The 27,145-nt window shown below is 49.1% G+C and overlaps 2 protein-coding genes and 1 non-coding gene across 3 annotated transcripts in view; 2 read left to right on the top strand and 1 right to left on the bottom strand.

Annotated features, from left to right (window-relative positions):
• Positions 1–14,512, bottom strand: part of TULP3 (TUB like protein 3) — a 41,034-nt gene extending 26,522 nt beyond the window's left edge. Inside the window, exons 1-4 of the mRNA XM_060247289.1 lie at positions 14,472–14,512; positions 8,863–8,914; positions 6,994–7,162; positions 3,806–3,982 (exon numbers count right to left, since the gene is read on the bottom strand). Of these exons, the coding sequence (XP_060103272.1) occupies positions 3,806–3,982; positions 6,994–7,162; positions 8,863–8,914; positions 14,472–14,512 (439 nt within the window). The remainder of the gene's footprint in view (positions 1–3,805; positions 3,983–6,993; positions 7,163–8,862; positions 8,915–14,471) is intronic.
• TRNAP-GGG (transfer RNA proline (anticodon GGG)) lies at positions 14,001–14,072 on the top strand. The gene has a single exon. It is a non-coding gene; the product is annotated as a tRNA-Pro (tRNA).
• A 10,197-nt stretch (positions 14,513–24,709) lies between the features above and the next one.
• Positions 24,710–27,145, top strand: part of FOXM1 (forkhead box M1) — a 28,058-nt gene continuing 25,622 nt past the window's right edge. Inside the window, exon 1 of the mRNA XM_060247288.1 lies at positions 24,710–25,235. Coding sequence (XP_060103271.1) covers positions 24,710–25,235 — 526 coding nt within the window. The remainder of the gene's footprint in view (positions 25,236–27,145) is intronic.

The following is a 27,145-nucleotide window of genomic DNA, read 5'->3' as shown; positions in this document are numbered from 1 at the left end:
GAGGATAAAATGAGGGAGGGGGAAATATGCACATAGCCCAGATTTTCTTCTTAGAGGTAGGGGTGTGGAATCAATGCAGTAAATGGGTTCTAGAACAGTGGCTCTCAACGAGTGGCACCCATTCCACCAGTGGGGACAAAAGTGGTCTAGGTTGAACACAGAGGTCTAAGAATTTGCTCTCCTGCAGCCTCCGTGTGTCCACCTGTGTGAAGTGCCGTCTCCTGCTTACCCTGCCTGTCACAGGTTTGCCATCATCTGCGGCCTTTTGGCCTGCCAGCAGCAACCCTGGGCCCTCAGTGTTCCTTAGTGTAGCCCCTGTAGCAGGAAACCTGCTGGCAGCTGCACAATCCCCTCCCCGCCCCCGCCACTTGGTAGGCCCGCAGAGGGAAAAATAAGGGGTGAAAGCACAGAGTTTCTGCAAAGCAGCAGGACATGACTTCTGGGCTGAAACCGGAAATGACACGCCATTGATGGGATGCTGTCCCTGCCCCCTCCCCATCGGCTGGCTGGCTGGCAGCCTCCTGTGACTCCCAGTCCTCCATTCATCCTGCCCACCAGCAAGTGCCTTCGATGTCCCACTGCCTGCTGCCCCTGCTTGCCCAGGACTATCCACTGTGCTTCTGCAATTTTTTTCTCTCTTTTATCATTTACCACAAATGACAAACAGAATAACAGGATGCCTACAAACATCTAAAAGTCCCTCTCGGGAAAAGTGGGCTTTTTCTTCTCTCCTGCTGGCACCCAAGTTCTTGGATAAAGTGACTGATGGGAGTCCCTGTTCCAGAAGACCTGGCTGCTGCCAGTTTTCAGCAGGGGGACTCTGGTGCTGCTCCGCAGAGCCACTCTGGAGATCCAGTCCTGAGCACAGCCTCTTTCTGCACACAGGATCATCCCAGCTGTACCACAACACACACCCATGTGCTGCGTTCAGGGGTCTAACATTTGGCACCTCTGAGCAGGACTGGGGGTCAGGGCTTCTGGGCAGAAAAATGAGATAAATGTTAGAAATATATTCAGAATAGGGAGGCTGCACCCACCCAGTGCCAATTCCTGCCCATGTTGCCACTGTTTGCAATGGCACCAGAGAACCCATCAGGGGGATTCTCCATCTTTCCCAAAGCCATCCCCTCAGGGCCCACCACTCCCCTCTCACACCACTGCAGGAAATTTTTCAGGCTTCTTGTTTTCATTGGAAATTGTTACTTTTCCTGTAATAGTGGGCACAAGGGTATGTACGGCAGCAGCAAAATGATACTGATATAAGAAGAGCTCTGCTGGATCAGTCCATGTAGTCCCACCTCCTGTCTCACACAGCAGCCAACCAGTTCCTCTGGAGGGCCAATAACAGGGCAGAGAGGCCGAGGCCTTCCCCTGAGAAGAACATCACAAGAGCCCTGCTGGGTCAGACCAGGGAGGGTCCATCTAGTCCAGCATCCTGTCTCACACAGAGGCCAACCAGTTCCTCTGAAGGGCCAACAACAGGACAGAGGCCAAGGCCTTCTCCTGAGAAGAGCATCAGAAGACCCCTGCAGGCTCAGAGTAGAGAGTCCATCTAGTCCAGCCTCCTGTCTCACACAGAGGCCAACCAGTTCCTCTGGAGGGCCAACAACAGGGCAGAGAGGCTGAGGCCTTCCCCTGAGAAGAATATCACAAGAGCCCTGCTGGGTCAGACCAGGGAGGGTCCATCTAGTCCAGCCTCCTGTCTCACACAGTGGCCAACCAGTTCCTCTGAAGGGCCAACAACAGGACAGAGGCCAAGGCCTTCTCCTGAGAAGAGCATCAGAAGACCCCTGCAGGCTCAGAGTAGAGAGAGTCCATCTAGTCCAGCCTCCTGTCTCACACAGTGGCCAACCAGTTCCTCTGGAGGGCCAACAACAGGGCAGAGAGACTGAGGCCTTCCCCTGAGAAGAACATCACAAGAGCCCTGCTGGGTCAGACCAGGGAGGGTCCATCTAGTCCAGCCTCCTGTCTCACACAGTGGCCAACCAGTTCCTCTAGGGGGCCAACAACAGGGCAGAGAGGCTGAGGCCTTTCCCTGAAAACAGCATCAGAAGACCCCCGCTGGATCAGACCAGTGAGGGTCCATCTAGTCCACCATCCTGTCTCACACAGAAGACTCTTCAGCCTTTTCTCCTAGGGCAGGTGCTCCAGCTCCCTAATCATCCTGGTTACTTTCCCCAGCTCCTCAATAGGCAGGAGTTTTGAAAATGCACACCTTCCCAACCAGTCAGTAAGATAAACTCACTTTGACTCTAGTCTTTCAGGGGGAAAAGAATCACTGCAAAGTAGGCTTGAGAAAGATCTGAGAGAAACAGAGGGAAGTCGAGGTGACATTCTGTGGATGGTCTGAAAAAGAGGGCTTCAGTTGGGAAATGAGCTCTGTACAGATAACAGCCAAAGTTGAATTTTAGGCATTCAAGATTCTTGCTGCTATTATTGTTACGTCCCTGATCTTTTGGAGAGTCTGCTTAACTGACTGGTCCACCAGCTAATTCTGAATCCAGTCATTTAGAGACAAAAATGGTTATATTCAACTGTTTAACTATGCAGACTGAATTTCGGATGTTTCCTGGATTCACTATGAATTATTATAGATTCAGGTGGCTAGCCGTGTTGGTCTGAAGCAGCTGGACAAACTTTGTGTCCTGTGGTACCTTTAAAACCACCCAAGTTTTATTCAAGGTCCCTCCTGGCAACTAAGCCCCCACCCCACCCCACATACACCCCTCTATGTAATGGCTGAGGACGTCTTGTTTCCCTGGATCTGAGGAAGTGTGCACACACACACACACACGAGCAAATAAAACTTTGTTGGTCTTAAAGGTGCCTGACTGGACTCAAAAATTGTTTTATAAACCGCTGTGTGATTATTATTCACTCACTCTGAACACTGATATCTTGTACTCTCAAATCAAATCTTATCAAATAGGATAAGAATTAGCCATCAGATCCCATACATTCCAACAAAATATCTATAGAACACCACCACATCTAAAATAATTAAACCAGCAACGCCACTAAAGTATATAGGATTTTTTTCCAGTAGCAATAATAAACCAGTGTAAAAGTAAGATGTAGAATCATTATAAAACCACTACAAAATATAAAAACACACCCCCAAAAAACCCCCTTAGGAGAAGAGAAAACACTCAAGGAAAGGCATCATAAAAATAGGCACCTTTCCCTGCGACCAAAAACTTAACAATGCCCAGCAGGAAGCAGTGGAGACGGTGTTCCAAAATTAAACTACTGCTACAATGATCAGGAAGGAGATGGAATGGTGGACCCTGAAACTCATTCACTGCAGTTTGGGCAAGAAGGAGAGTGTGTGTGGCTGCACTGGGAGCACCGTTTGTGATTACAGGAGAGTAGCTTAAACTATTCTGATCTTATTTCTGCCAACGTTTTCCCTAGCCCACCTTGTCCCTTCCCTTGGGGGTGGGGGAACTTCAAGATAAAACAGACCATTCTTTGTTGCAGAATTAATCCATTTATTTGAGAACTAGTGGTCTGATAGAGAAGCAAGTTGAGTTTGATACATTCCAAGGCTAGGCATACTATTTTGTAGGGTACATCAAAGGTAAACAATAAAGTCATTCTCACGGTGGGGAGGAATAAAGGCAGGATAAAGTAGGACGGACAGCGTATGCCCACTGATTTTTCCATTAAACTGTGATATTAAAAAAATCACTTTCCCTTTAATACAGAAAACTCTTGCCATTCTTATAACTAGTTAAGTACAAATGCTGAAAGTAGAATGAATTCTGACCTAGATCCTTGTCAACCCACTCTTCCTCTTTCTCACCTCGTTTCTGTAGAATGTCTTGCAGATCCATCTTGGAAGTTGAATCTCCTGAGGTTTCCTCTGTGTTTTCTGGCTTGGTGTCATCTTCTGTTGTCAATGATCCAACTGAAATTATCTGCCGTTCGGCCTCCAAGCCTTGTAGCTCTGAGCTCAGAAAGACAGCTGGGCCGTCAATGCCTGTACGAGACAGGGGGACAGCTTACTGAAGCAGCTGATGTACAGAGACTGCCTGAATGCCTCCTAGTAATCTACAGGGAGTTATGGAAGAATTGTTTCGTTCCACAGAGATTATTCCAGAAAAAAAAATAGGAAACCTATATATGCTGTTCGTTTATATATATATATTAGTTTTAAACTATATAAACACTATTAACCCTTTAGGCGCCACTTTTCCATTTTGTTCCCCCCAGACCGTTAACAGAGCCACTGCTGGCAGGGCATAAATAATTTGATGAGTGCTACTTTCCGTTTCTGAAAACATTTTCTCCCAAAACTGTGATACAACAGGACATGACCACATGTGAATATAATCACGTTGCTGATTACAGTTTCTCCAACCTTTTTTATTTACTTGTGTTCACTAATTCTTATAAGGCCTTCTGGGGTAATATACCATTGATGTATCAGAGCGCTCTACCCTAAGAACTATCAATATAGTTTTCCTTGTTTGAGCCATCCATAACTTGTTGCATACCTTTTCTTCTATTTTCGTTCCACTATCATTTCCCCATATTGTTTTCAGACCATCGGACGTATTGGTATCTATTCCAACTAAATGTTACTATAGGATTTACAATTAAACCGTGTAACTGAGGAAGAAGAATCCAATCTGTTAAAGTTCCTTGCAGCTTTTCTTTTAGTTGTATTACCTGCATTTGTTTTAACGCTTTATTGTATTGTCTATTAATGGCTTTGGTGTTTGCACTTTCCTAAAGCTAATTTGCTACTCAATGCAATCGGTTACTACTGGAAATCTGAAACACACCAGAGAAAATGACAGGGCAGTGCAGTTGCTGGATCCAGTGATCTTTCCGCAGAAGATGCTGATGGGTGTCGATCTTCCCCCTTGCCCCCCCCTCAACCCCGGGAAGGCTGATTCCTGGGACTGCAGAGATCCGGCAGAAGGAAGCCATCCCGTCCCCAAAGCCAAGTGGCCTGTAGCTATTATTCCACATGATCTTTTCCTGAGTCAGAAATGGATTCTGATGGAGAAGAAAGTGGGGAAGATCTGCAGTCCTTGTTCCCCACGATGATGCATTGCTCTGCACAAAGCATTATTTCTTAAAAGTAATGAACGTCCTGAGATGAAAGAGACGCAAACTTCTCCCTACTGTCTCAAGAGTAGAACCATTTGTATGAAAGAAGAAAAACACTACAGGTCTTAGGAGAATCAAATAACTAGACCGCTCCGCTCAACTTTTAGAGCCTTCTGTAGGAGCCACCCTGCAAGCAGGCAAGATCAGGAATCACCCACACCTGGGCTTTCTTTGTGGTGGCAACACCTTGTGGAACAGCCTGCCTAAGAAGGTCCAGAGAGCTCCTCTGCGCCTGTCATTCTGCCAGCTGTTTAAAATGGCCTTCAGGAGAGCTTTCTATAGAGGCAAAAAAGCTATACCTGCCTCAGACACACAGAGCACAGGCAGCCTCACCGCACTTAAGCAGCCAACCAAGCACAACCTGGACTTAACAAGTCATGGATTAGGAACACATTAATCAACTGGTCATGAATTGTAAATCCACTAATCAATCAACACACGGCCCTGGTCAGCAGAGCCTCCTGCACACCACCATCTTGGTGACCAACCAGGAAATCACCTCCACGTATGCCATCATTCCCTTCAAAACCAGATACGGCAGCTCCACCAAAGCCCCTGAACAACAACAGCAGCAGCAAAAGGGGAAGATGCTCTACATGCCAGAGCCATGACCACACAAGGCATCTTCTCAACTCTTGGGGATCTAGAAGTCCCAAAAGAAGCATGCCTGGACTTCTTTGGCCAAGGACACTTGACGAACCAGAGCAGTACAGCACCAAGAATAGCCCACAAGTATGACTGGGGAGGCTCTGACCTGGACAGCCCAGGCTAGCCCAGTCTCATCAGACCTCAGAAGCCAAGCAGGATCAGCCCTGGCTAGTATTTGGATGGACGACCTCCAAGGAAGACCAAGGCTGTGATGCGGAGACAGGCAATGCCAAACCACCTCTGAACATCTCGTCTTGAAAACCCTACGGGGGCTGCCATAAGTCAGCTGTGACTTGATGGCACTTCCCACCACTGCACCTGGGTTCAAACCCCCACTCTGCCATAAAACTTGCTGGGTGACAGACCGGTCATTTACTCTCACAGCTGGAGTCAATCCATCCACCCAGCAACTGGGCCTGTTGCTGCAAGTCCCCTGCTATGCCTGGCCCTCCTTCCAGACCTCTGCCCTCCTGTGCCCTTGAGGCTTCCTATACTCCAGGCGCGCTCAACTGCGTATGCAGGCAAAGGAGTGCGCTGCAGTGGGCTGGACGGGGCTCCGCCTCCTCCTCCCCCCTCATGGCTGCTGAGCTTTGCCTCATCCCCATCTTTTCCCTCAATGGTCATTCAGCCCCCGCCCCTCCTTCCCATTTTTACCCAGGGGCTTTTCCCCAATGAGCAGCTAGGATGATAACGAAGCCTTCAGAGAATGTTCTGCCATGCATTCCTTTGCTACATGTATGCCCACGTGTATCCCCTGCCCCTTGCAAGGGACGGGCTGTAGCTTTCCTGCCGGGGCTTCCCCTGCCAGGTGAACTGTGGAAGCACATCCATCATACGGCTGTGAACCTGCTGGTGCACCTGTGGGTCTGCCTGCGATTCAAGCCCCCGAGAGCAGGAGGGGACTGCACGATGGCCCTCTTCTGCTCCTTGTGCTCCTCCCCTCGCTCTGCTGGGAGCTGCTGGCATCAGCACCTCTTGGACGGCTGCTTCTGTGTATCTAAGTGACAGAGGAGGGACACCAGAGGGGGTGGGCAGCCTATGCTCTGCAATGCAATTGCTCTGCTCCCAGTGCCTTGGATCTGAATGTGTGTCTCTCCCCTCACTGAGAGCACAGGATGCCAGCTAGCTATGCCAGCATCAAAAGGGCACTGCCCCAGTTCCCAGGTTTTAAGATCCAGATCACCACCACACCATTTGGAGAAGGGACTAAAGCTCTGTGCCTACCATGCAGGACCACATTGGCGAGGGCAGGGGCCGGGGCCCCCACTAAGGGGGTCTGCTCTTCAGGCCCTCGAGGCTTCGCCCTGTGCTGCTGCTGCTTGGCTTCAAGATTGGGCTGCACCATCCGGGGTTCCAGACGCTTCTTCCGCTGCTTTTTCTCCAGAAGGGTTCTCTGCCATGGGGGGTAAAATGTTTACTTACTCCCAGGAAGGGACTCATGCCTTGCTTTAATTGCCTGGAATGGACTAGAACATCACTTAATGTTATTTCTCTGTTATTTCATTATCGCTTCTCTAAATTTTACCACCAAAAAGGTAACAAGATCATTTGTGTCTGATAGTGGCCATATCACCTGGGCTCTCGCATTAAGCCATTCCTTATTTTTTTTGTAAAGGGGTGATTAAATTAGCCCTCAATTTGTTATACATAGGGCACTCTATAATCATATGCTCAATGGTTTCTACTTTGTCATAAGAACATTTGCGTATGTAGTTTATTATATCTACTCTCAACAACCGCTGAGAGAAGGACATTCATTCTTACCAAAGTTCTTCTGAGCTTTGGTACAGTCAAACTTAAAAGAAAAAAAAAACTCTGGCAGTTGCATCAGGAGAGCGATTCCTAGATAAAGTGCCAAACATACCTTGTGAGCCCTGACAGACCACATCCAGCTTCCTAACACACCTTTTTATTTCCCTAATTATATATTTGCTTCCTTGACCAAGTAATTTGTTACTCCTAAGCATTTCGTTTTATTTTCCAAAAGCAGATCCCACTGGCTATTGTATTTGTCTGTCAGAATAAGACCAAGTAGAATAGGCCCGCCTTCAGATTTTAAAATCTTTACTTCAAAAAGAAATGCCTTCATCCAAGCCTTCGCTTCCATCAATCATTCGTCCAATTCAGCTCTCCGGGCTATTCCTGAGATGCACCTGGGAGTGGTCAATAAACATTTCCACACCATACAAGAATTGGCTTGAAACCATGGTGTTATAAACCTTTAAGGCTGAGGGGACGAATTCACCTCCTGCTTTATAGAAGTATTTTACAATTGTCCTCCCTAATCTCAGGGCATATTCCTTGCAAAGTGCAGGTGTGTTTTCCATGTGAGATGCTTCAAAATGGATTCCCGGGGATTTGAATTGATTAACCTGTTCCATGGACTGGCCTCCTATGTCCCATTTAAACATTTCCCCCTTCTTTTTACTAAATATTATATCCTTAGATTTCAACACATTAATGGACAAGCCTTCGCAGCTACAGTAATACTCAAAGTTTTATATCAGCTTGCAGAGTCTCACACAAGTGATCTGGACATTTTAACATGTATCCAGGAAGAGATCAAAATGCATGTGAGCCCCGTTTTGGCCTGGTACCTCTTGCATGAGCCTGAGTTGATCAAAACCAACTCTGAAACTTCACAGCATTTCCATAAAACCAGGGATAGGAAGACTCCTACAGCATGCTTATGGAGGGCAGGCGGGGGGGGGTTCTTCTAAATCATCCAAAGGAGAAGCTCTAGAGGGGGATGGTCACACAATGATCACTTATCAGAACAGACATTTTCTGTTGCTGCCAGTCAGCCCCAGCTTGCCCTCCCTCCTGCTCAAGTGCAGGTGCCTGTTTGGCAACCTGCCAGGATTCTCTCTGGGTCCAGGCAAGAAGACAAGGCAGGAGCTCTCCACTGCAAGAACCGCCAGAGTGCTAAAATGGGTCAAAATTCTCCTTAGTTATGCCTGAGTATGTGCGCCTTCCCCTTTTCCCCTCTGTGCCTGTCACTAGCCGCTAAAACTCCTTACTAGCAAGACCCAAGACCAGTAAAATTTATTTGTTCCTGCTTTAAAACATGCCAAAATCTATCCCACAGCTTACCTGGTTCTCCAATTTCAGTTGCCGCAGTTTCAAAGTTTCATCATCAAAGCCACTGGGAAAGAAGAGAAATGCAGGTATTAGCATTTCTAGTAAAGCTAACCTGCATCATATAGTAGAGCATATCTCAGAAACTGATTCTATCAATGTTTTAATCTGCCGTGGCTGTTTTGGGGAGCATTCACATGTCATCATTCATACTATTTCTGGAACTGTGCTATGATCTGTCCCAAACCTGGTTTGATAAAAGTTCTCCGGAAAGAGCACAGTCAAAATACATAAGAACATTAGATCAGCCATGTTGCATTAGGCCAGAGGTCCTTCTAGTCCAACACTCTGTCACGCCCACTCGCCCAGCCTCGACAGGTCCCTTTGGAGCACCTCACAATCCTCCCTGCTTCTCACCACCCTGAGCAACTTAGGGTCATCCGCAAGCTTGGCCACTTCACTGCTTTCTCCCAGCTCTAAATCATTAATGAACAAGTTAAAAAAGCAACAGACCCAGCACCAAGCCCTGCGGTCCCCACTGCTCACCACCATCCCCTGTGGAAACTACCCACACAGAGTCACCACTTCCTGTTCATTAACCCATTTTTAATCCACAAGAGGGCTTGTCCCCTGATCCCATAACCGCTGAGTTTACTTAGGAGCCTTTGATGAGGAACTTTAGCAAAAGCTTTCTGGAAGTCGAGGTCAAAAGCATCTATTGGGCCACACCATCAAAGAACTCTCACGGGTTAGTAAGGTGAGATCTTTCCTTACAAAATCCATGCTAATTCTTCCACAATAGCTTTTGTTCATCAATGTGCCTACTAATTCTAACTTTAATAACAGATTCCATCAACTTACCCAGTAGTGTTAAACTGACCGGCCTGTAATCTCTTCTGGAAATTTTTTTTTTTAAAGATGAGGGTTGCATTAGCTACTTTCCAGTCTTTACAAATGCAGGCAGATTTTAGTGACAGATGGCATGTTTTTGTCAGGAGATCCACAAGTTCACATTTGAGTTCTTTCAGAACTCCTGGATGTCCATATACCTCTGGGCCTGGGGATCAGTCTCAGGACCTCCTCTCTCATCACCTCAATCCCACTCAGGCCCATAGCCAGGATTTTTCTGAGGAGGGGGCATTGGGGCACTAACTAAACTAAATTAATTTAAACAGAACAGGGCTAATTAAACAAAATCCCCTAATTGCTAATGAGGGAAAGGAGGGCCCTTATGCCCTGGCATGTGCCTGTGCTGGATGGTGAGGGCACAGCTATAGCTGCTCCCCCCAGCAGGCAGCCACCTGTTCTCCCTGAGTCAGTGGGAACTAAGAACCCCAGATGCATTTGTGGACTTCCAAAAACTGTGCCATTCATTTCCATATTGGACCATTCCATGTTGGCTTGGGCCAAAGCGGTTGCTGTAATCCTCTTTGGCTCACCCCTTCCCCTGTCAGCAGGAGCAGCATGTGGCCCAGAAGAGAGGAGGAATGAAATTGCTTCAGGCCAGCAACCCCACCGAGAAGGATCAGGATTCCAAAGAGAGGAGGATAGCAGGAGTTCTTATAGGTCTGACCAAGACTTTGTGGTATTGGATCTCTGGTGCGCTTTGGCCTGAAGAGGCCTTCTTCAGAGGTCAAAATACAACAGAGTCCCAGTTACACCTATAAATCAACAATTACTCTAAGGCCCAACATGTCATTTTCCAGTATGGAAACGAATGACACAATTTCTGGAAGGTCACAAATGTGTCGGCCTTATGTCAGCAGCAATTACATATACAGCAAATAATAATACTGCAAAGATGCACCTTCCAGTTTAGGCCCTAAGAGTAAAATCCCCTTATCAGGGCCAGTGGAACAACATCAGTACGTATCAGTCAGCACAATCATTAAGAGTATCTAGAAACCCAAACTCTTTCTCCTGACTGGAACATACATTGACCCACTCAATGACATAGTGACATATTTTCCATTTCCTCCAGACCAAAAAGGCTTCTCTTTTAAAATAAAAGATGTAAACCAATCTCTGGTGGCAGCCATGGACAGCTGAGGCAAGGCAACCCTGAGAGGAACCTTTTCTGCATGCTCCACTGCCAACGTGAATGCCTCTGCACTCGTGACAGCAACTAGAGCTACCCAGAGAATCCACAGAGGCACAGCCAAGGACACAATCGCAAAACCAACTGCTAGCACAGACAGAAATATTTAAAGTACAGGAGGCTCAAATTTTTGTGCTTCTCTGGTTGACTACACCAATATGAAGACATAAAAGTATATCTAAAACTCAAAACTTCACTGGACATAAAGAATTTTCTAGAACATGGTTGAGATGGCTTCAAGAAATAATACACAAATCCCCAGAGGGCCAAGTAATTACATCACTATCAAATAAAGTCTCCTCCCATTCCAATCTTGAAAGCAGAAAACCACGCCACCTTCAAAGAAGGCAAAGCCTCGCCCCCAAGGAACATGCAGTCGGTAAATTCAGACATTTATTCCAAGCATCTCAAGGCAATACAAGAAGTTGCTGAAACTGGGGTGCCAGCCCAAAGGCATCTCCTATATAACCTCGGTGGGCCGTTATCATTTCAAGCAAAGCATGGCAAAAAGCGGCGGGTACATTTGGCGGGCATTCTACATCTCCTGTCCCCCCTTCTACTACAATCCAGGTGTAAAGCTATTAATTCCTTTATTCTCCTCCAGCACGACCTTCGTTACCATGCTAACAAGCAGCAGAGATAAGGGTTGGGGATGCGCCATCTAGCAAAAGCAAAAGTAACATAAAGCAAAACAACAGTTAATCATTTCAGAATAGGACACAGACCGTCTCACTCAACTAAACAGATACTCAGGATCATTCCCAAGACAATACTAAGTTATTATATGACAAGAGGATACGGGGTGGGGTACACTCTTGACACACAGCAACTTCAACGGTCACTTCTGGCTTTGACAGTTGTCTTCTTGTGAAGAATACAGTGGCATTTCAATTATCTTATTTCTGTTCCTTACTTACTTTTATTACTTCCTATCTCTTTAACCATAGGTTGGTAGGATTTGGAAAAAGAAAAGAAAAATAAATCAATGAATCATCCAATATTTTTAAATATCACAAATATTCACAAACATGTGCAAATGTAGAAAGAGTTTGCAACCAGCTCATCTCATTAGAAAACAGCAATTTCAAGCTAAGCCCTGACCTGGACAGCCCAGCTGCAAGACCAGTCTCATCAGATCTTGGAAGTTAAGAATCTGGTTAGTACTGGGAGGGGAGACCTCCTTGGAATACCAGGTCAGGAGGACAGGGGCAGGCTTTATTCAGCTGCCTCTCTGAATATCCTTCAGGCCCCCTATAGGGGTCAGTCACCAGAAGTCAACATGCCTTCACACGCACACATACACACAAATACCAAAAAATACACCAAAAAAACCAATTTCAAGGTATTATAATTACTAGAACACGGAATGTATTAATAAAAGCTCCCAATATACCAGACAGAGAATCAAGGCTATGAGAAGTTGTCATGAGGAGCCACTGAAGAACTAAGCTTCCTGAGGCAAAAGTGTAACTATGAAACAGTGGTCTGAAAAGCAAGGAGTAGAAAGAAAGCATGGAGGCTGGAGGAGAAGAGGGAGAATTTGGCTGCAGTCTTTCTGTTCTTTCCACATAAGCTCATATTCCTGTAAATAAGGATTTTAAACATGTTTATTTTGAATCCAGTCCATTCAGTCTGGAATTGCTCCCTTTTTTGCTAGTGAGGTCTAAGTGGTAACGGGCCAGATAATCAAGTCTCCCTCCTGAGAACAGCTTTATTAACAGCTTTTAACAGTTTATTTTGAATCCAGTTCATTCAGTCAGGAATTGCTCCCTTTTTTGCTAGCAAGGCCTAAGTGGTAATGGGCCAGATAATCTAGTCTCCCTCCTGAAAACAGCAACTGCAAAGGCAATATTCGGCACATACAGGAATATGGGTTTGTGAACTAACATTAAAAAACAAAAACAAAGGTGACCCCATGACGACTGACCATCCTCAGGGAGACACAAAATGTTGAGAAGAGCGGAGAATCAGTTGGAGGGGGAAAGCAAGGGGAGAGGGTGCCTGTTCAAGCTACTAAAAACAGACAGATTGAGGTGTGGGGATTTCCAACTATTCATTGCTCAAGACCCCGCTGAGCCATCTCTACTGCCATAAAGGGGTTGTTTGACCACAACATCCACCACCACCAGTCTATGGAAATTGTTCCGTATCAGGCGAACAGTGTGTTTCTTGATGCTTGGGCAAGGACAAGTTTTATACTACATTACTGTCACCCAAATTGGAAGTCTCCAAATTAATAGGGGGAATTAGTGTAATTGGAGTCATGCAAGAACGGTTAACTAGGAGATCTCCACCGGTGATTACAGGGATTGTACCCCTAGAGAACTATCAAAATAAACCAGGCTGAGGAGCAACCGGAAAAGTGTTTTATTATAAAAGAAGAAAACAGCAAATCATACCTACAAAGCACACGGGGATCACACAAGCTAACCAAGAGGAAGATAAAAGGGAGTAGCGGGGAAAGCGATTTGGGGTAGGCAATATTCCTTGCATCTTGGGAGTTCAGGTCCACAGAAGACAGCAAGAGAAATGGAATGCATCTCCCAGAGAGAAGATGAAAGTCCACAGCTGTGTGGGGCTGCGATGTTTGGCACAGAGAGAACAGACACGCTGCACTGGGCAGGGTTGACCTAGGGGGGAGGGAGGGACAGTGGCTCAGTGGTAGAGCATCTGCTTGGGAAGCAGAAGGTCCCAGGTTCAATCCCCGGCATCTCCAACTCAAAAGGGTCCAGGCAAGTAGGCGTGAAAAACCTCAGCTTGAGACCCTGGAGAGCCGTGAATGGGGCTGTGGCTCAGTGGTAGAGCATCTGCTTGGGAAGCAGAAGGTCCCAGGTTCAATCCCCGGCATCTCCAACTCAAAAGGGTCCAGGCAAGTAGGCGTGAAAAACCTCAGCTTGAGACCCTGGAGAGCCGTGAATGGGGCTGTGGCTCAGTGGTAGAGCATCTGCTTGGGAAGCAGAAGGTCCCAGGTTCAATCCCCGGCATCTCCAACTCAAAAGGGTCCAGGCAAGTAGGCGTGAAAAACCTCAGCTTGAGACCCTGGAGAGCCGTGAATGGGGCTGTGGCTCAGTGGTAGAGCATCTGCTTGGGAAGCAGAAGGTCCCAGGTTCAATCCCTGGCATCTCCAAAAAAGGGTCCAGGCAAATAGGCGTGAAAAACCTCAGCTTGAGACCCTGGAGAGCCGCTGCCAGTCTGAGAAGACAAGACTGACTTTGATGACTTCCTCCTGGGTGACAATGTGCAGGAGTTCTGGGAACCGCCCCTTAGCCCAGGGGTGGGTGAGGTGAAGCCAGGAGCGGGGAGGAGGAGACCCGCTGCTGAGATGTTGCAGCTCCTCCGCTGCCGCTGGGGCTCGCATCACCCTCCAAGGGCCGGGGGCGCCCCGCGCTTCCCCTCCTCCCTTCCCGCTGGCCCTCTCCAGCCAGACCAGGCCCGGCCCAGCCGGGTGCCCCGAAGGCAGAGCGCCCCGCCCACCACCCCTCGGCGGCAGGGCCTCTGCGCATACACAAAGCGCCCGCGGCCTTACCCGACGCGAGGAAAAGTCAGCCCGCTGCTGGCGTTCGCCATCCCGCCGTTGCTAGGGGAACCGCGGGGGGGGGGAGGGCGGCCTGCCGCGGCCCAACGAGCCTGGCCCCGCCCACCTTTCCTGCCATTGGACCAGGCTCACGCCCCTCCTTCCCGTCGGCTGCCTGAATGGGCCAGGCGAGGCCGGCCCCGCCCAGCCTCGAGCAAGTGGGTGGGCATGACGCCGTGGCCCCGCCTCATGCGCGCTAGGCCTCCGCGAAAGCGGCGCGCTTTCCTCAGCGGGGTCGAGCAGGGCCGCGCGGCCTGAGGCGCTCCGCCAGGCAGGGTTGCCGCCGCCCTGACCACCGCCTCCTGGCCGCTCCTCCCTCCCAGGCCCGTTTCAGGCCGCCGGGCGTGGCCGCCTCCCAGGCTGTCCTTCACCCCCCCAACCCCCGCCATGAGCGCCGCCCCCTCGCAGAGCCCACAGTCAGGCCCCGCCCACCCCCGTGGGAGCAGGGCGCAGGCGCGGCCCGGGCACGGAACGTTGGACTCCTACGCCTGGCGCCCATTGGCCCCGGCGGGCCCACGTGACAGCAACCAGCCTGTTGGGCGCCAAATTCAAAATCCGGGGAAGGAGGCGGAAGAAGCAGCAGCAGCTGGGCGGCGGCGGGTCTCTACCTGCCAGCCTCCCTCCCGCTGGGGAGGGGCGCGGCTCGGCTCTCCCCCCCCCCGGAGGTGCAGCAGGAGGCGGCCGTGGGGGGCGCTCGAGGGCTGGCGTCTCGGGAGGAGGCGGATGAGGATGCGCAGGCTTTCTCTGCTAGGGGTCCCGGTAAGTCAGCCCAAACCAGCCCGGTTCTCTCGAGCGGCGGCACGCTTCCCACCCCCCACCCCCCCGAGCCTCGCGCGGTCCCGCGAGTGCAGACAGCAGACCCCTTACTGCGGTGCACGCGCCTTGGGGCGCCCAGCCCGGAAGAGCCCCCCCGGACCAGGTCGCCTCTCCCGGCCGGAAGCCTCCTCCTCCGCCCCGCACAGGTCTGCAGCCGGGACTGAGCCCCGCTCTCGGTGGAGCGTGGAGGCTCCGACGCCCCCCTCCCCCCAGCACGGGCCTGGGCTTTTTGGGTGCTGCAGACAGCCAGTCCCCTATGCGCACCGCTCCAGCACCACCATCACTCCAGGCAGAGCGAAGGGATCGGGGCCGCGCTGCTGCTGCTGCTGCTCAGGGATCGGAGCCCCAAAGAAAGAAGCGGGCGGGAACGCTGTGCCTCTTCCTGGCTGGCACTCCTGCCTGGTGAGCACCAGCGGAAAAACAGCCTGCTCAGAAAATGGGCTTCCGAAAGGGGAAGGAGTCTTCTCCCTCCTTGCATGGTGTTCCTGGGGAGGCCAGGGGGATTCCACTGCAGGTCGCTCTGGGTGAAAGCCCTGGACAGCCCTTGCCCATCCTGCCCTTCTGCTGGACACTTCACCCTGGCAGACAAAAATGTGGTGAAACTGGCATTTTTCTATCTCCACCTGGCTCATCAGTTGTCTCCTCTTCCCCCCCCCCCCCACACACATTTATCCTGGTCACACCTGGCCACAGTGATTTCTGTGGCAGTCACCTCCCGATTGGACTGTTTGCTGTGCAGGGCTGCCCCTGAAGATGCTATTCAGAATGTGGTTGCCAGGCTGCTGACCAATGCTTCGTGATCTGCACATATTCTGCCTGTTTTGAAGCAGCTGCACTGGCTTCCCGTTGGTTTTAATCTCTAAGCTCTAAGTGGTACCTTAAGGGCTGCCTCTCTTATCATGCCCCCCACCCCCCTGCTTGCATTCTTCACGTGGGCTTCTGGCAGTGCCTGGTCCTTGGGTAGCTCATGTAACCTTGACCAGAGCAAGGGCTTTCTCAGCTGTTGCTCCAACCATGTGGAATGCTCTGTCTGACCTGTCAAGGTTGCACATGGCCTGTCAGACAGTTATTCTTCCAGGCATTCCGTTATCTGACCTACTGTCAGTTTCTCAGATCTTCTTGCCAGAGGGCCAGTGTGCTAAATTGTTTTATATAATATTTATGTTTTGCATTTATGTTAACTGCCCCGATTGCTGCGGGAGAGGCAGGCTAAAAATATAATTAATAAAATAAAAATAAAGCAAGCTCCTAAAGAGGTGAGGCTTTCTCAGTAGTGCATGAGTTCTTTGCTGTGAAAACAGTCTTTGCAGCAGAACAACTTGCAAAAAAGGGTCCCTTATAATATTTCACTTTTCCTTTTGGCTTCCCAGTTGTGCTTACTTTAAGCAAAAGGATACAACATTTTTGGAATAAATACTCTTGTGCTGCATGAATCATTGCAGTTATTCACGTGGTCTACAACAGCCCTGTAACGTGGTCGTGTTTCTCTACTGCAGAAAGTGGGCTCAGAGCGAAGGTGGGGGTTCATCCAGGGACTGCATAGCTCACACTATTCCTCGTGTTCTGTAGTGACTGCCATTTGGGTACGTGCTACTGGTATGCAAGATAAACTGGAAATTCGGGGAGCACTTTAAAAAAACCCTGTGAAATATTTTGTCTTTTAGAATGAGTGAAATGCTTTCAAAGGCAAGGTGAATATGCTGTAGACATATACAGTTCTTAAATCCAGGATGTTTTTCTGCACCAGGAAGGTAGATTGAGATGGGTATCATGTTGGTCTCTCTGCAGCAGTAGAAAAGAGTAAGAAGTGAACAATGACTCATGAAAGCTTATATCGTACCACAAATTTTGTTAGATTCCGGCGGGTATCCATGTTGGTCTGAAGTAGAGGAACAAAGTTTGAATCCAGAGGCACCTTTAAGGCCAACAAAGTTTAATTCAGGGTATAAGCCATTCACAAAAGGTCTTAAAGGTGCTGCCGGACTCTAACTTTGTTCTACAAATGTTGTTAGTCTTTAAGGATCTACTGGACCAGGGGTGGCCAAACTGTGGCTGTTTCTCACACATTGTGGCTTTTGAAGCCCCCACCACCCCATTGGCTGGCTTGGAGGAGGCACTTGTCACTTTAAATCACTTCTCCAAGCCAGCTTTCTTTCCACTTCTCCCAGTTTGTAGTGGTTAAGTGTGTGGACTCGTATCTGGGAGAACCGTGGAATGGCCTTGGGTCAGCCATAGTTCTCACAGAGCTGTGACCCTCCAGCTAGTATGCCAGTCTTTCCTGGCCACATGACCTCCAGAGAGCCAGTTTGGGGTAGTGGTTAAGTGCGCGGACTCTTATCTGGGAGAACTGGGTTTGATTCCCCACTTCTCCACTTGCAGCTGCCGGAATGGCCTTGGGTCAGCCATAGCTCTGACAGAGGTTGTCCTTGAAAAGGGCAGCTTCTGTGAGAGCTCTCTCAGCCTCACCCACCTCACTGGGTGTCTGTTGTGGAGGAGGAAGGTAAAGGAGATTGTGAGCTACTCTGAGATTCAGAGCGTAGGGCAGGGTATAAATCCAATATCATCTTCTCCCTCCCCCCATCCATTTGCCTGCTCCATCCATCCATATGGTTCTCAAACATCTGGCGGTTGTGTCTTGCAGCTCTCAAACATCTGATGTTTATTCTATGTGCCTCTTACGTTAAGGAAGTTTGGCCACTCTTGTGCTGGACTCTTGATCTTCATAAGGGGAGCATGCAGGGCTTTCATTCTTAACTTAGTTCTTTTGATGAGAGTCTTCCTGTTTTTGAACGTTTCACTTCTCCCCAAGCCACATGGATTCATCACAGGCTGGGTAGAAAGTAGCTTTATTGCCCTGCCTTGCTGGACGAAAAAAAGCTCAGAAAGACATGGGGCAGAAACCACCAAAGCTTCAAAGGAAAACTGCAGTTTCATTGAGAACTGAGCTCTTTCTAACCAAGGTACATGTGCTAAACGGGGCAGTTTTCTCACAAGTATTCTTTATATTTGCAATTTTGCTTGAAGGAAATATGGCATTTATAACTTACAAATTCCCTAAATATCTCAAATATTGCAATTTTTTACACCTAGTAAACTATAAATTATGCATTTTTGGTCGTTAAAGTAGTAAAATTTTGGTTTGATTGGACAGTAAGTATTGTGTATATTTCAGTTTCCCCCCCAAATTTCCATTGTTTTTTGTTTGGTTTTGGTCAGATCAAAAGTTTTTTCAATGGTTTCAGTATTTCCAGAAACCTGAGTGCGGATTTCAGGGGCGCTGAGGGCAGCTTCACATTTCAGGTGACAGAGACATCCAGGATGAGGTTCCCTTTAGTGGGAGCACATGAGCAGATGCGCACAGATTTCCACTGGTCTGCTCACCGTTTTTCGGTCCAAACGCACAGGTGCAACCTTAGATTACCAAGAAATTGTTTGAGATACTGTTGTGCATTTTTGCTCTTGCCGTAATTCAGAAACACCCTGTTCCAGGTATAGGGTTTTGGTGTTCTTTCCCCCGTTAATTCTGCAAAACCTGAAACCAAAGGAAACAATCCAGTGGAAACTTACCATGTGCAAACCTCACGATCATGAATGGGGCCTCCTATCTGTTTTCACTTCTGTTGGAGAATTGCCTTCTGGACTGCTTTATCGTAGACCTTCAGGTGCTCAACTTTTACAACCAATGAAGGTCCAGACATTTGTGTGATAAATTCCATTTGGTCATTGCTGTAACATAGTCTTGCTTCATCGTTAGAAACCAAATGCCATGCTGTCAACTGTAAGCAGTGTTTGTATAGTCTGTGGCTACTAGCCAGGACATTTCTGCAGTTGAGGGGATCATCGTAACTGAAATGTCAGGGGAAGAGAGCTAGCAGTGTTTCGAAGGTTGTTCCATGGGATGCTGGAGGGAGAGGAACTATAACCTCCATGGAATGTTGGGGGTGCCTACTGGCTGGCATTCATAACGGCTACAGAGACAATGACTGGACGCATCAGTTGTATTAGATCCTGATGAGCTCAGCATTTCGTCTTTAAATTTTTGATGCTCTATCTAATGAAAAAAAGAATCTGTGGTCACATTCTGTCAATCTCTGGCCTGGTTCCCTTGACGAATGCCCGCTACTGTGGCTGTTTGTGAGCCTTGGGGACGGATTTCCAGATGAAGGAGTTCCCTGTGGATTCAGCTCAAACTTGATCAGTTACTTCTGTCTTCCTTCAAACAACCAGGAAATCAAATGACCACGGAACCCTTTTTGAAGGATATCTTGAGGGTAATTTTCCCCCCTGATGTCCTAACTGCATTCAGAAAGGGCTTTCTTCTCTCCTACATGTATTGTTTCCAATGCTTATCTCCCCCCCACCCCCAAATTCTTCTAGCACAGGGGTGGCCAAACTGTGGCTCCTGAAGCCCCACCACCCCATCAGCTGGCTTGGAGAAGGCATTTGTCTCTTTAAATCACTTCTCCAAGTCAAGCCAGCCAGCAGCTTAGGGTTGCCAGCCTCCAGGTGGGGCCTGGAGATCTTCCACCTTTACATCTGATCTCCAGCTGGCAGAGGTCAGCTCTCCTGGAGAAGATATTGTAACAAAAGGAAAAAACTGTATAAAAGTAACAATTGTTGATACAAGTCTTGGCTTGTTACTCTATATTTTGAAACAAACAATTTATTATCAATATTATTGATACTTTTCTGTGTAGCCGCCTCTTTATGTCTGTATTACTTACCCCTGGAGAAAATGGCTGCTCTGAAAGGTGGACTTTATGACATTGTAACTCACTGAACCCCCTCCCCTCCCCAGATCCTCCTCCAAAGTCTCCAGGTATTTTCCAACACACACCTGGCAACCCTACAGCAGCATGGAGAACGCATTTAAAGTTGCTTTCTTTCCACCCTTGCCTCCCCCATCTATTGCTTGCCTGCTCTCAAACATCTGATGTTCATTTCTTGTGGCTCTCAAACATCTGACATTTATTCTATGTGGCTCTTACGTTAACCAAGTTTGGCCACCCCTGTTCTAGCATTTTCAAGCTGTGATCTGAGAAACCTGAGTGAAGAAGAAGAGATTGGATTTATACCCCACCCTTCACTACTCGAAGGAGTTTGAGCAGCTTACAATCTTCTTTCCCTTCTCCTCCCTACAAACACCTTGTGAGGTAGGTGGAGCTGAGAGAGCTCTCATAGAAACTGCTCTTGAGTGGAACAGCTCTGTGAGAACTTGTGACCGACTCAAGGTCACATCAGCAGGTGCTGCATGTGGTGGAGGAGTGGGGAATCAAACCTGATTCTCCCGGATAAGAATCCGCACACTTACCGTAACCACGACACCAAATAAATGAGATTGTAAAAGTAGCCTCCCACGGGGCAGGACCACAGCTCCTGGGCCCAGGAACAGTCAGTCAGCAGTGGCTGTAACGTGGCATGGGAGGATGTGTAGTGATGGCATCTACTGTCACGGTTGCTGGGCTGAGGCCACTGTTGGGCCTCTCATTTGCTTCACCAAAATCCCTGTGAGCCTCTGTAGGGAATTGCCCTCTGGGAGGGTCCTCGCCTGGTCGACAGCACTCAGGGCTGCTGGCCACCTCTGGATGTGGGCGGGCCCTGACAACGCTGGCTTGGAGCGCTTGTTCAGAACGGTATGTCGGCTCTGGCTGCACAAGGCCCCTGGAGCCACATTCCCTTGGCCCTGGTGCCCAGACTGGCCGGGTCCTTTACCAAGGAAAGTCAGCTGACCCAGAACTCCATCACTGTGTGGTGCACGCCTGCGTCTGGGGGCACTCTTGCCGGGCCCCTTGACTCCCCCTCCCCACGCACGCACACACTTCTGTGTGGACAGCATTGTTGGAAGACTTCTCCCGTGCATTTTCAATTTCCTTGTTGCTCCCACACACCCTCTCCCCAGAGCCCACAACAGGCACCAACGCCAGGAACTGGCACTCTAGAAGCCAGTTTGGTGTTGTGGTTAAGTGTATGGACTCTCATCTGGGAGAACCAGGTTTGATTCCCCACTCCTCCGCCACATGTAGCCAGCCAGCTGAGTGACCACAGTTCTCACAGAGCTGCTTTCTCAAGAGCAGTTCTCAGTCTGAGCTCTCTCAGCCCCGCTGACCTCACAGGGCATCTGTTGCCAGGAGGGGGAGGAGATGGGATCTCCTCTTCCCCCTTTGAAGGTGGCCGATGCCAGCGGAGTGGCTGTAGGGGTTCCTGGCACTTTCGGCTTCAGCCCCATCAGGTCTGCCATCGCTAGGGGCACCTCCTCAAGGGTTGCCCAGAGGGGTGGACTTGACTGGGTCAGGGCTTCTGTTGGGGGTTTCGCTCCATGGAGGGGCTAGGGACACCTGGGGGAGTGGCTGCCTGCAACTCATCACTGCAGAAAGGGGGGGAAGTTTCTATCCTTAGCATTTTGGCCACCCCTTTCTTGCGCTGGGTCAGCATCACGTCCAGACCATTGTGTGTCGTTGGGGTGAGTCCATCAGCGTCTTTGAGGCTCTCTGCTCCTGCACGGGAATTGGTGTGGCCATCTACTGGAGCTGGGGGCTCCTGCCGACCACCAGAGGCTTCAGAGCAGGGGGGAGCGCAGCAGCGGTCCTTGGCAGTGGCCCAGTGCGTGGTGGACACCATGGCTCCCCCTCCGCAGCAGCACTCCCCGAGGTGCTCCCACACAACTGTCGGCCGGGGGCATGAGCCTCGGGGGCTGCCAGGCTGTTGCTGGGCATGGTGAGAGTGGGGAGGGGACGGGAGGCCTGCTTCCCTGGCTGTGGCTGTGGTTGTCCCTTAGGATGCTGGCAGAGAAGCTGGTGTACCTGCTGGAGCCAAAATCTGGGAAAGGTCAGACCCAGAGTGTGGACTTCGCTCTCTTTGTGGTGTTGTTCACCCGGCAGTGCTAAGCGCCCTGTCTGTGTTGTGCTCTCCACCAAGGAGCTGCTGAACAGAATCCCAAGCTGTGCGCTCTACCTCAGGGGTTGTGAGGAGCCCTCCTGGAACCATTTGTACGGGGTGGGGGGCTGATTAGGGGTGTGGTCAGCGCAGAGGAAGGTGCTGATTGGGCACACACTTGGTCAGCATCATGTGCTGCTTGGGGTCTCGTGGGGGTGGGCTGTGCTGTTCAGTCCATCATAGGTGCTGATGGGCTATGCTGCTGTTTTTGCCTGTTTGGGGGGGCTCCCATCCTGAAAGCACTTTGAGAGCTACCTAACTGGCAAGACATGCCCCCTCCACCCAATATCTATGCTGCTGCATAGCAGGACTTGTGCCATGCTCTGGGGCCGAGAGGCCTTTTGCCGAAGCCAATCCCAGTGATGCCAGTGGGGGGGTCAGTGGGCTGCCTGTGCCAACTGCATGGTGAGGCTTTCATGCCACATGGATTTCTCCCGACTGCAGGTGCTCAACAAGCAAAGGGTTCAGCAGTTTTCTTTGGCTTGAAATTTATTTTCACTTGTGTTTTCTTTGGCTTGAAGAAAATTAAGGCAGTTTTTGGCCTCTGTGTGACACAGAGTGTTGGACTGGATGGGCCATTGGCCTGATCCAACATGGATTCTCTTATGTCCTTATGTGACACAGAGTGTTGGACTGGATGGGCCATTGGCCTGATCCAACATGGCTTCTCTTATGTTCTTATGTGACACAGAGTGTTGGACTGGATGGGCCATTGGCCTGATCCAACATAGCTTCTCTTATGTGACACAGAGTGTTGGAATGGATGGGCCATTAGCCTGATCCAACATGGCTTCTCATATGTTCTTATGATGGATTTTAATAAAGCAGTAAATTAAGTGTTGCATTTATATCCATTTTCCTCAAACCTTCTAGGGGAGGGATCTGCTGTGGGATGAAGAAAAACCCTCACCTGGTTCAGGCAGAAAGAATTTCTGCTGCCTCCACTAGAGATGGGAAAGTGCTGGGAATTTTGAAGCCACCGGGGGCGGGGGGGGGGGGATAAATTTTTCAAAATATGGAAATCTATTCCATACTTACTGACCCATCAAGCGAAAACTGATTTTAAAATGCATATATTTTTACTTAGCATATAATATTGCAATATTTGACATACTTATAGGATGTAAAAGTTAGAAACACCTTCGTTTTGTACAAGCAAAATTGGAAGTATGCCCAGTACTTGAAAAAGAGCTGCAAGCTGTGCTGCCGTGGCACCTGGGCCTTAATTTTTGCTATTTGGAAAGTAGAAAAACTTTGTGGTAAGCAACAAAACATCAAACTACAGCAATTAAACTGTGAGTACAGTTTCATATTGAATTCCCAGTACTGTTACGTACTTAATTTATACCCCACCCTATCCCACCAGTGGGCTCTGGGCGACTTACAACATAAAACCCACCAAGCAATAAAAACAATAAAACAACAAATGGCACAGTAGACAGTAACGACGACTCATGCCAGACAGATGTCGGTACCCCAGGAAACTCCAGTGCCCAAATAGGATCCAGAACAATACATTGAAATTCTTAGCTTTCAGTAATAAGTGCAATAATAAGATGTAGCTCTGGGTAAATGGCATCTTCTTCCTTTATGGTTACTGGTTAGAGCTCAGTTCTCAATGAAACTTTCCAAGTTTTCCTTGGAGGTTTTGGTACTGTTTCTGCCCACCTCCTTTGGATCTTTTGGGGTTTTTCTCCCCAGTCCAACAAAGTCTGCAATAAGCTACTTGTTACTCAGTCTGTAGTAACAGTGGTTTGAGGAGGGGTAAAAGGGTCAACCACTAGGTCAAAAGGATGACTCCAGGTACAGAAATGCATCCTGTATTTAAGAGGTATATATGTCTCCTTGAAAGCATTTCAGTCATTCTAGAAGAGAAAATATTCTTCCAAGTTTCCCATTTTTCCTTTTGTTTTTCTGGGCATTCACATGCCTGCCCTCATGCTGCCGGGATGCAAAGAAGTTTGCAAAAGCTACTAGCCAACAACATAGTTTGCTTGTTGAAACATATCTATTTAGGTGGTTTGTGGTGCATTGGTTGCATTCTTACTGCAGGTGCCAAAGTGCATGGCAGGTCTTTGACAGCCTTTGCTATAAATGGGATTGTTTCATAAAAGTCTGGGAAATTTATTTCATGAGCACTTGACAAAGATCTGGGAGTCCCGGGTACAGATTCCTCCCCTCCTCTGCCATGCAAGGTCACTGGGGGCACTTGGGCTCTCTGCCACTCTCTCTCTCGGCCTCGCCTGCCTCACAGGATGGCAGCTGGGAAGATAAAATGGAGGAGGAGGAGGAAAGTTTTTGATTTTAAAAAACCTGCTTTGGGTCCCCATCAGGAGAAACAAAGCAATGGTGAGTTGTCCTGAAATGTCACCTCTTCTCTTGGTGTTTCCAGGGCCTGTTCCTGTGTCTTCGATGGAGGTCCGATACGCTGGCCAAGGAGGATGAAGAGCAGCCCTTATAGGCCCCTGATCCTGCAGAGACGGAAGCTGCCTCTCTCCCATGGGGATGCCTCCTCTGGCGCTCTGGCAGGAGAGGAGGGCTCCGGGGGGCAGGGCAATGGGCCCCTTCGCCACCAACAGGCAAGGGCAGGGGAGCGCAGCACAAAGAGGAAGACACCTGGGACCCTCCAACTCCCTGCTGGGATCAAGACAACTGACCCTCCGCCGGCAGCCCTCCCTGCTGGCCGGAATGTCCTGACCATCATGGAAGCTCTGGCGGTAGCCCAAGGGAAAGAATGGGGCAGCTCCAAGCCAAACAAATCGATTCCTCTCAGCAGTGGGAGCAGCTCTCCCGCTGTGGAAGCTCGAGAACTGGACCAGCCATTCAGATCTGAAGATCAGCACAGCAGTCCCTCTAACAAAGCACTGGAAGAAGACGATGCTGGACCAAGCTCTGGGGCAACGAAAGGGCCGGCAGTTTGGGCCTCAGAATCGCCATCTCTCGAGGGACAAGAGCAGGAAGGAAACAGTAGGTAGCTCTTTATCTTCTGCATGTCCAATAAGAGTTGGAACTATCATCCAGCTGGGGCAGTAGTCCATTGCAATACTGTGTTATGTGCCAGAGCAGGGATAAAATGTGAGAGTGGTGGGCTGCATACCTCCTTGCTGCATCTTTGTATGGTTTGGGGGATGTGTTCTTCAAACCACCTGCCCTGGTGAATGGATAGCTATGCAGTGACTGGATAAATCAGTTGCTCTCTCTGGAGAGAGACAGCAGGGGTGGCCAAACTGTGGCTTGGGAACCACATGTGGCTCTTTCACACACAGTGTGTGGCTCTCAAAGCCCCCACCACCCCATTGGACAGCTTGGAGAAGGCGTTTGTTTCTTTTAATCACTTCTCCAAGCCAAGGCAGCCAGCATCTTGGAGACTACATTTAAAGTTGCTTTCTTTCCATCTCCATCTTCCTTATCTATCTACCTCCCTTCCTTCCTGGCTTGTGGCTCTCAAACATTTGATATTCATGTCTTGCAGTTTTCAGACATCTGACATTTATTCTATGTGGCTCTTACGTTAAGCCAGTTTGGCCACCCCTGATATACACGCTGTTAGACCAGGGGTGGCCAAACTGGCTTGGGAGCCACATGTGGCTTTTCCACACCTATTGTGTGGCTCTTGAAACCCCCACTGCCCTGCTGGCCAGCTTAGAAAAGGCATTTTGTCTCTTTTAAATCACTTCTCCAAGCCAAGCTAGCTGGCAGCCTGGAGAATGCCTTTAAAGTTAAAGTTGCTTTCTTCCCACCTCTCCCTCCTCTTCACTTTCCTCCCTTCCTGTCTTGTGGCTCTCAAACATTCGATGGTCATGTCTTGCAGCTCTCAGACATCTAATGTTCATGACTTGCGACTCTCAAGACATCTGACCTTTATTCTATGTGGGTCTCACATTAAGCAAGTTTGGCCACCCCTGCCCTAGAGGGTCACCAGACACCATGTGCAGAAAGGGGGGGGCAGCTTCTGGGGGAGGCTAGAGTTTGTTTGTCTACTTTCACAAGCTAATGCTTATACTTCCATAGACTTTGGGATGTAAGATGGGTGTTTCTCTTATTTTGATCTGGAAAAATGATTCATGCTTCAGTTTTAGGAAACAAATCGTGTAAACAGCTTGTCAAAGATGGCAGACACTCTTCAGATCACATAAGCATAACTCTGAGATTTTTAGTCTGTGTTAGCAAAATCAAACAAAATCCAGTGTCACCACTTGTATAAAAAGGTAAAGGTGGGCTCCAGCTCTTGAAGCTCTGTTGGAATACAAGGTGCTCGTGGGCTCTTAGATATTCATGCACACAGATGGAGCACCATTCAACACACGCTGTGTGTGTGAGTACCCTCTCCAAACCCGGTTGTGCTCTTCTCACAATCAGTCCTGACGACAGCAGTGGCATCTCTTTCCTCTGTGCATCTTCCCTGAAGGAAGAAGGGCTTCTGGAAGCCCAACCTTTTATCCCCCCCCCAGCCCCCATAGAAAGCTGCAGCCTAGAAGAAGGAGCCTGCCAGCAAAACGCTCTCCAGTACTTCCTCCTCACATTACTGCCCTGCAAAAGGCTCCCTGACAAGTGTGTTACAGAATTGCCTTTACATAGTTTTCCATTTAAAATAGTTTGGAATGTCATAACTTACAAAGCAATGAAAGACAGCCCTGCAGCATCACTGAACTTCGGTCATAATTTAAACTGCAAAGGAGCATCAAAGTCTGCTTGAGGGGAGCGCCTTCTTCCCAGCCGTGGAACTCCTCCGGAACCCTCGAGGGGGAGGGGCCCTGCCTGCCTCAGTGGGAGGGGTCAGCTGGGGGGGGGCATGCAACAGAGGCCTGAGCAGGCCTGGAGGGGCCATCAGCCAGAAGGGTGGAGGGTCAGGCACAGGGGAGACAAAAGGACTCCCA

The sequence above is a fragment of the Heteronotia binoei genome, chromosome 9 (genome assembly GCF_032191835.1).
Source record: "Heteronotia binoei isolate CCM8104 ecotype False Entrance Well chromosome 9, APGP_CSIRO_Hbin_v1, whole genome shotgun sequence".
NCBI classification, from domain to species: Eukaryota; Metazoa; Chordata; class Lepidosauria; order Squamata; family Gekkonidae; genus Heteronotia; species Heteronotia binoei.
This window is presented reverse-complemented; position numbering and strand designations above follow the sequence as displayed.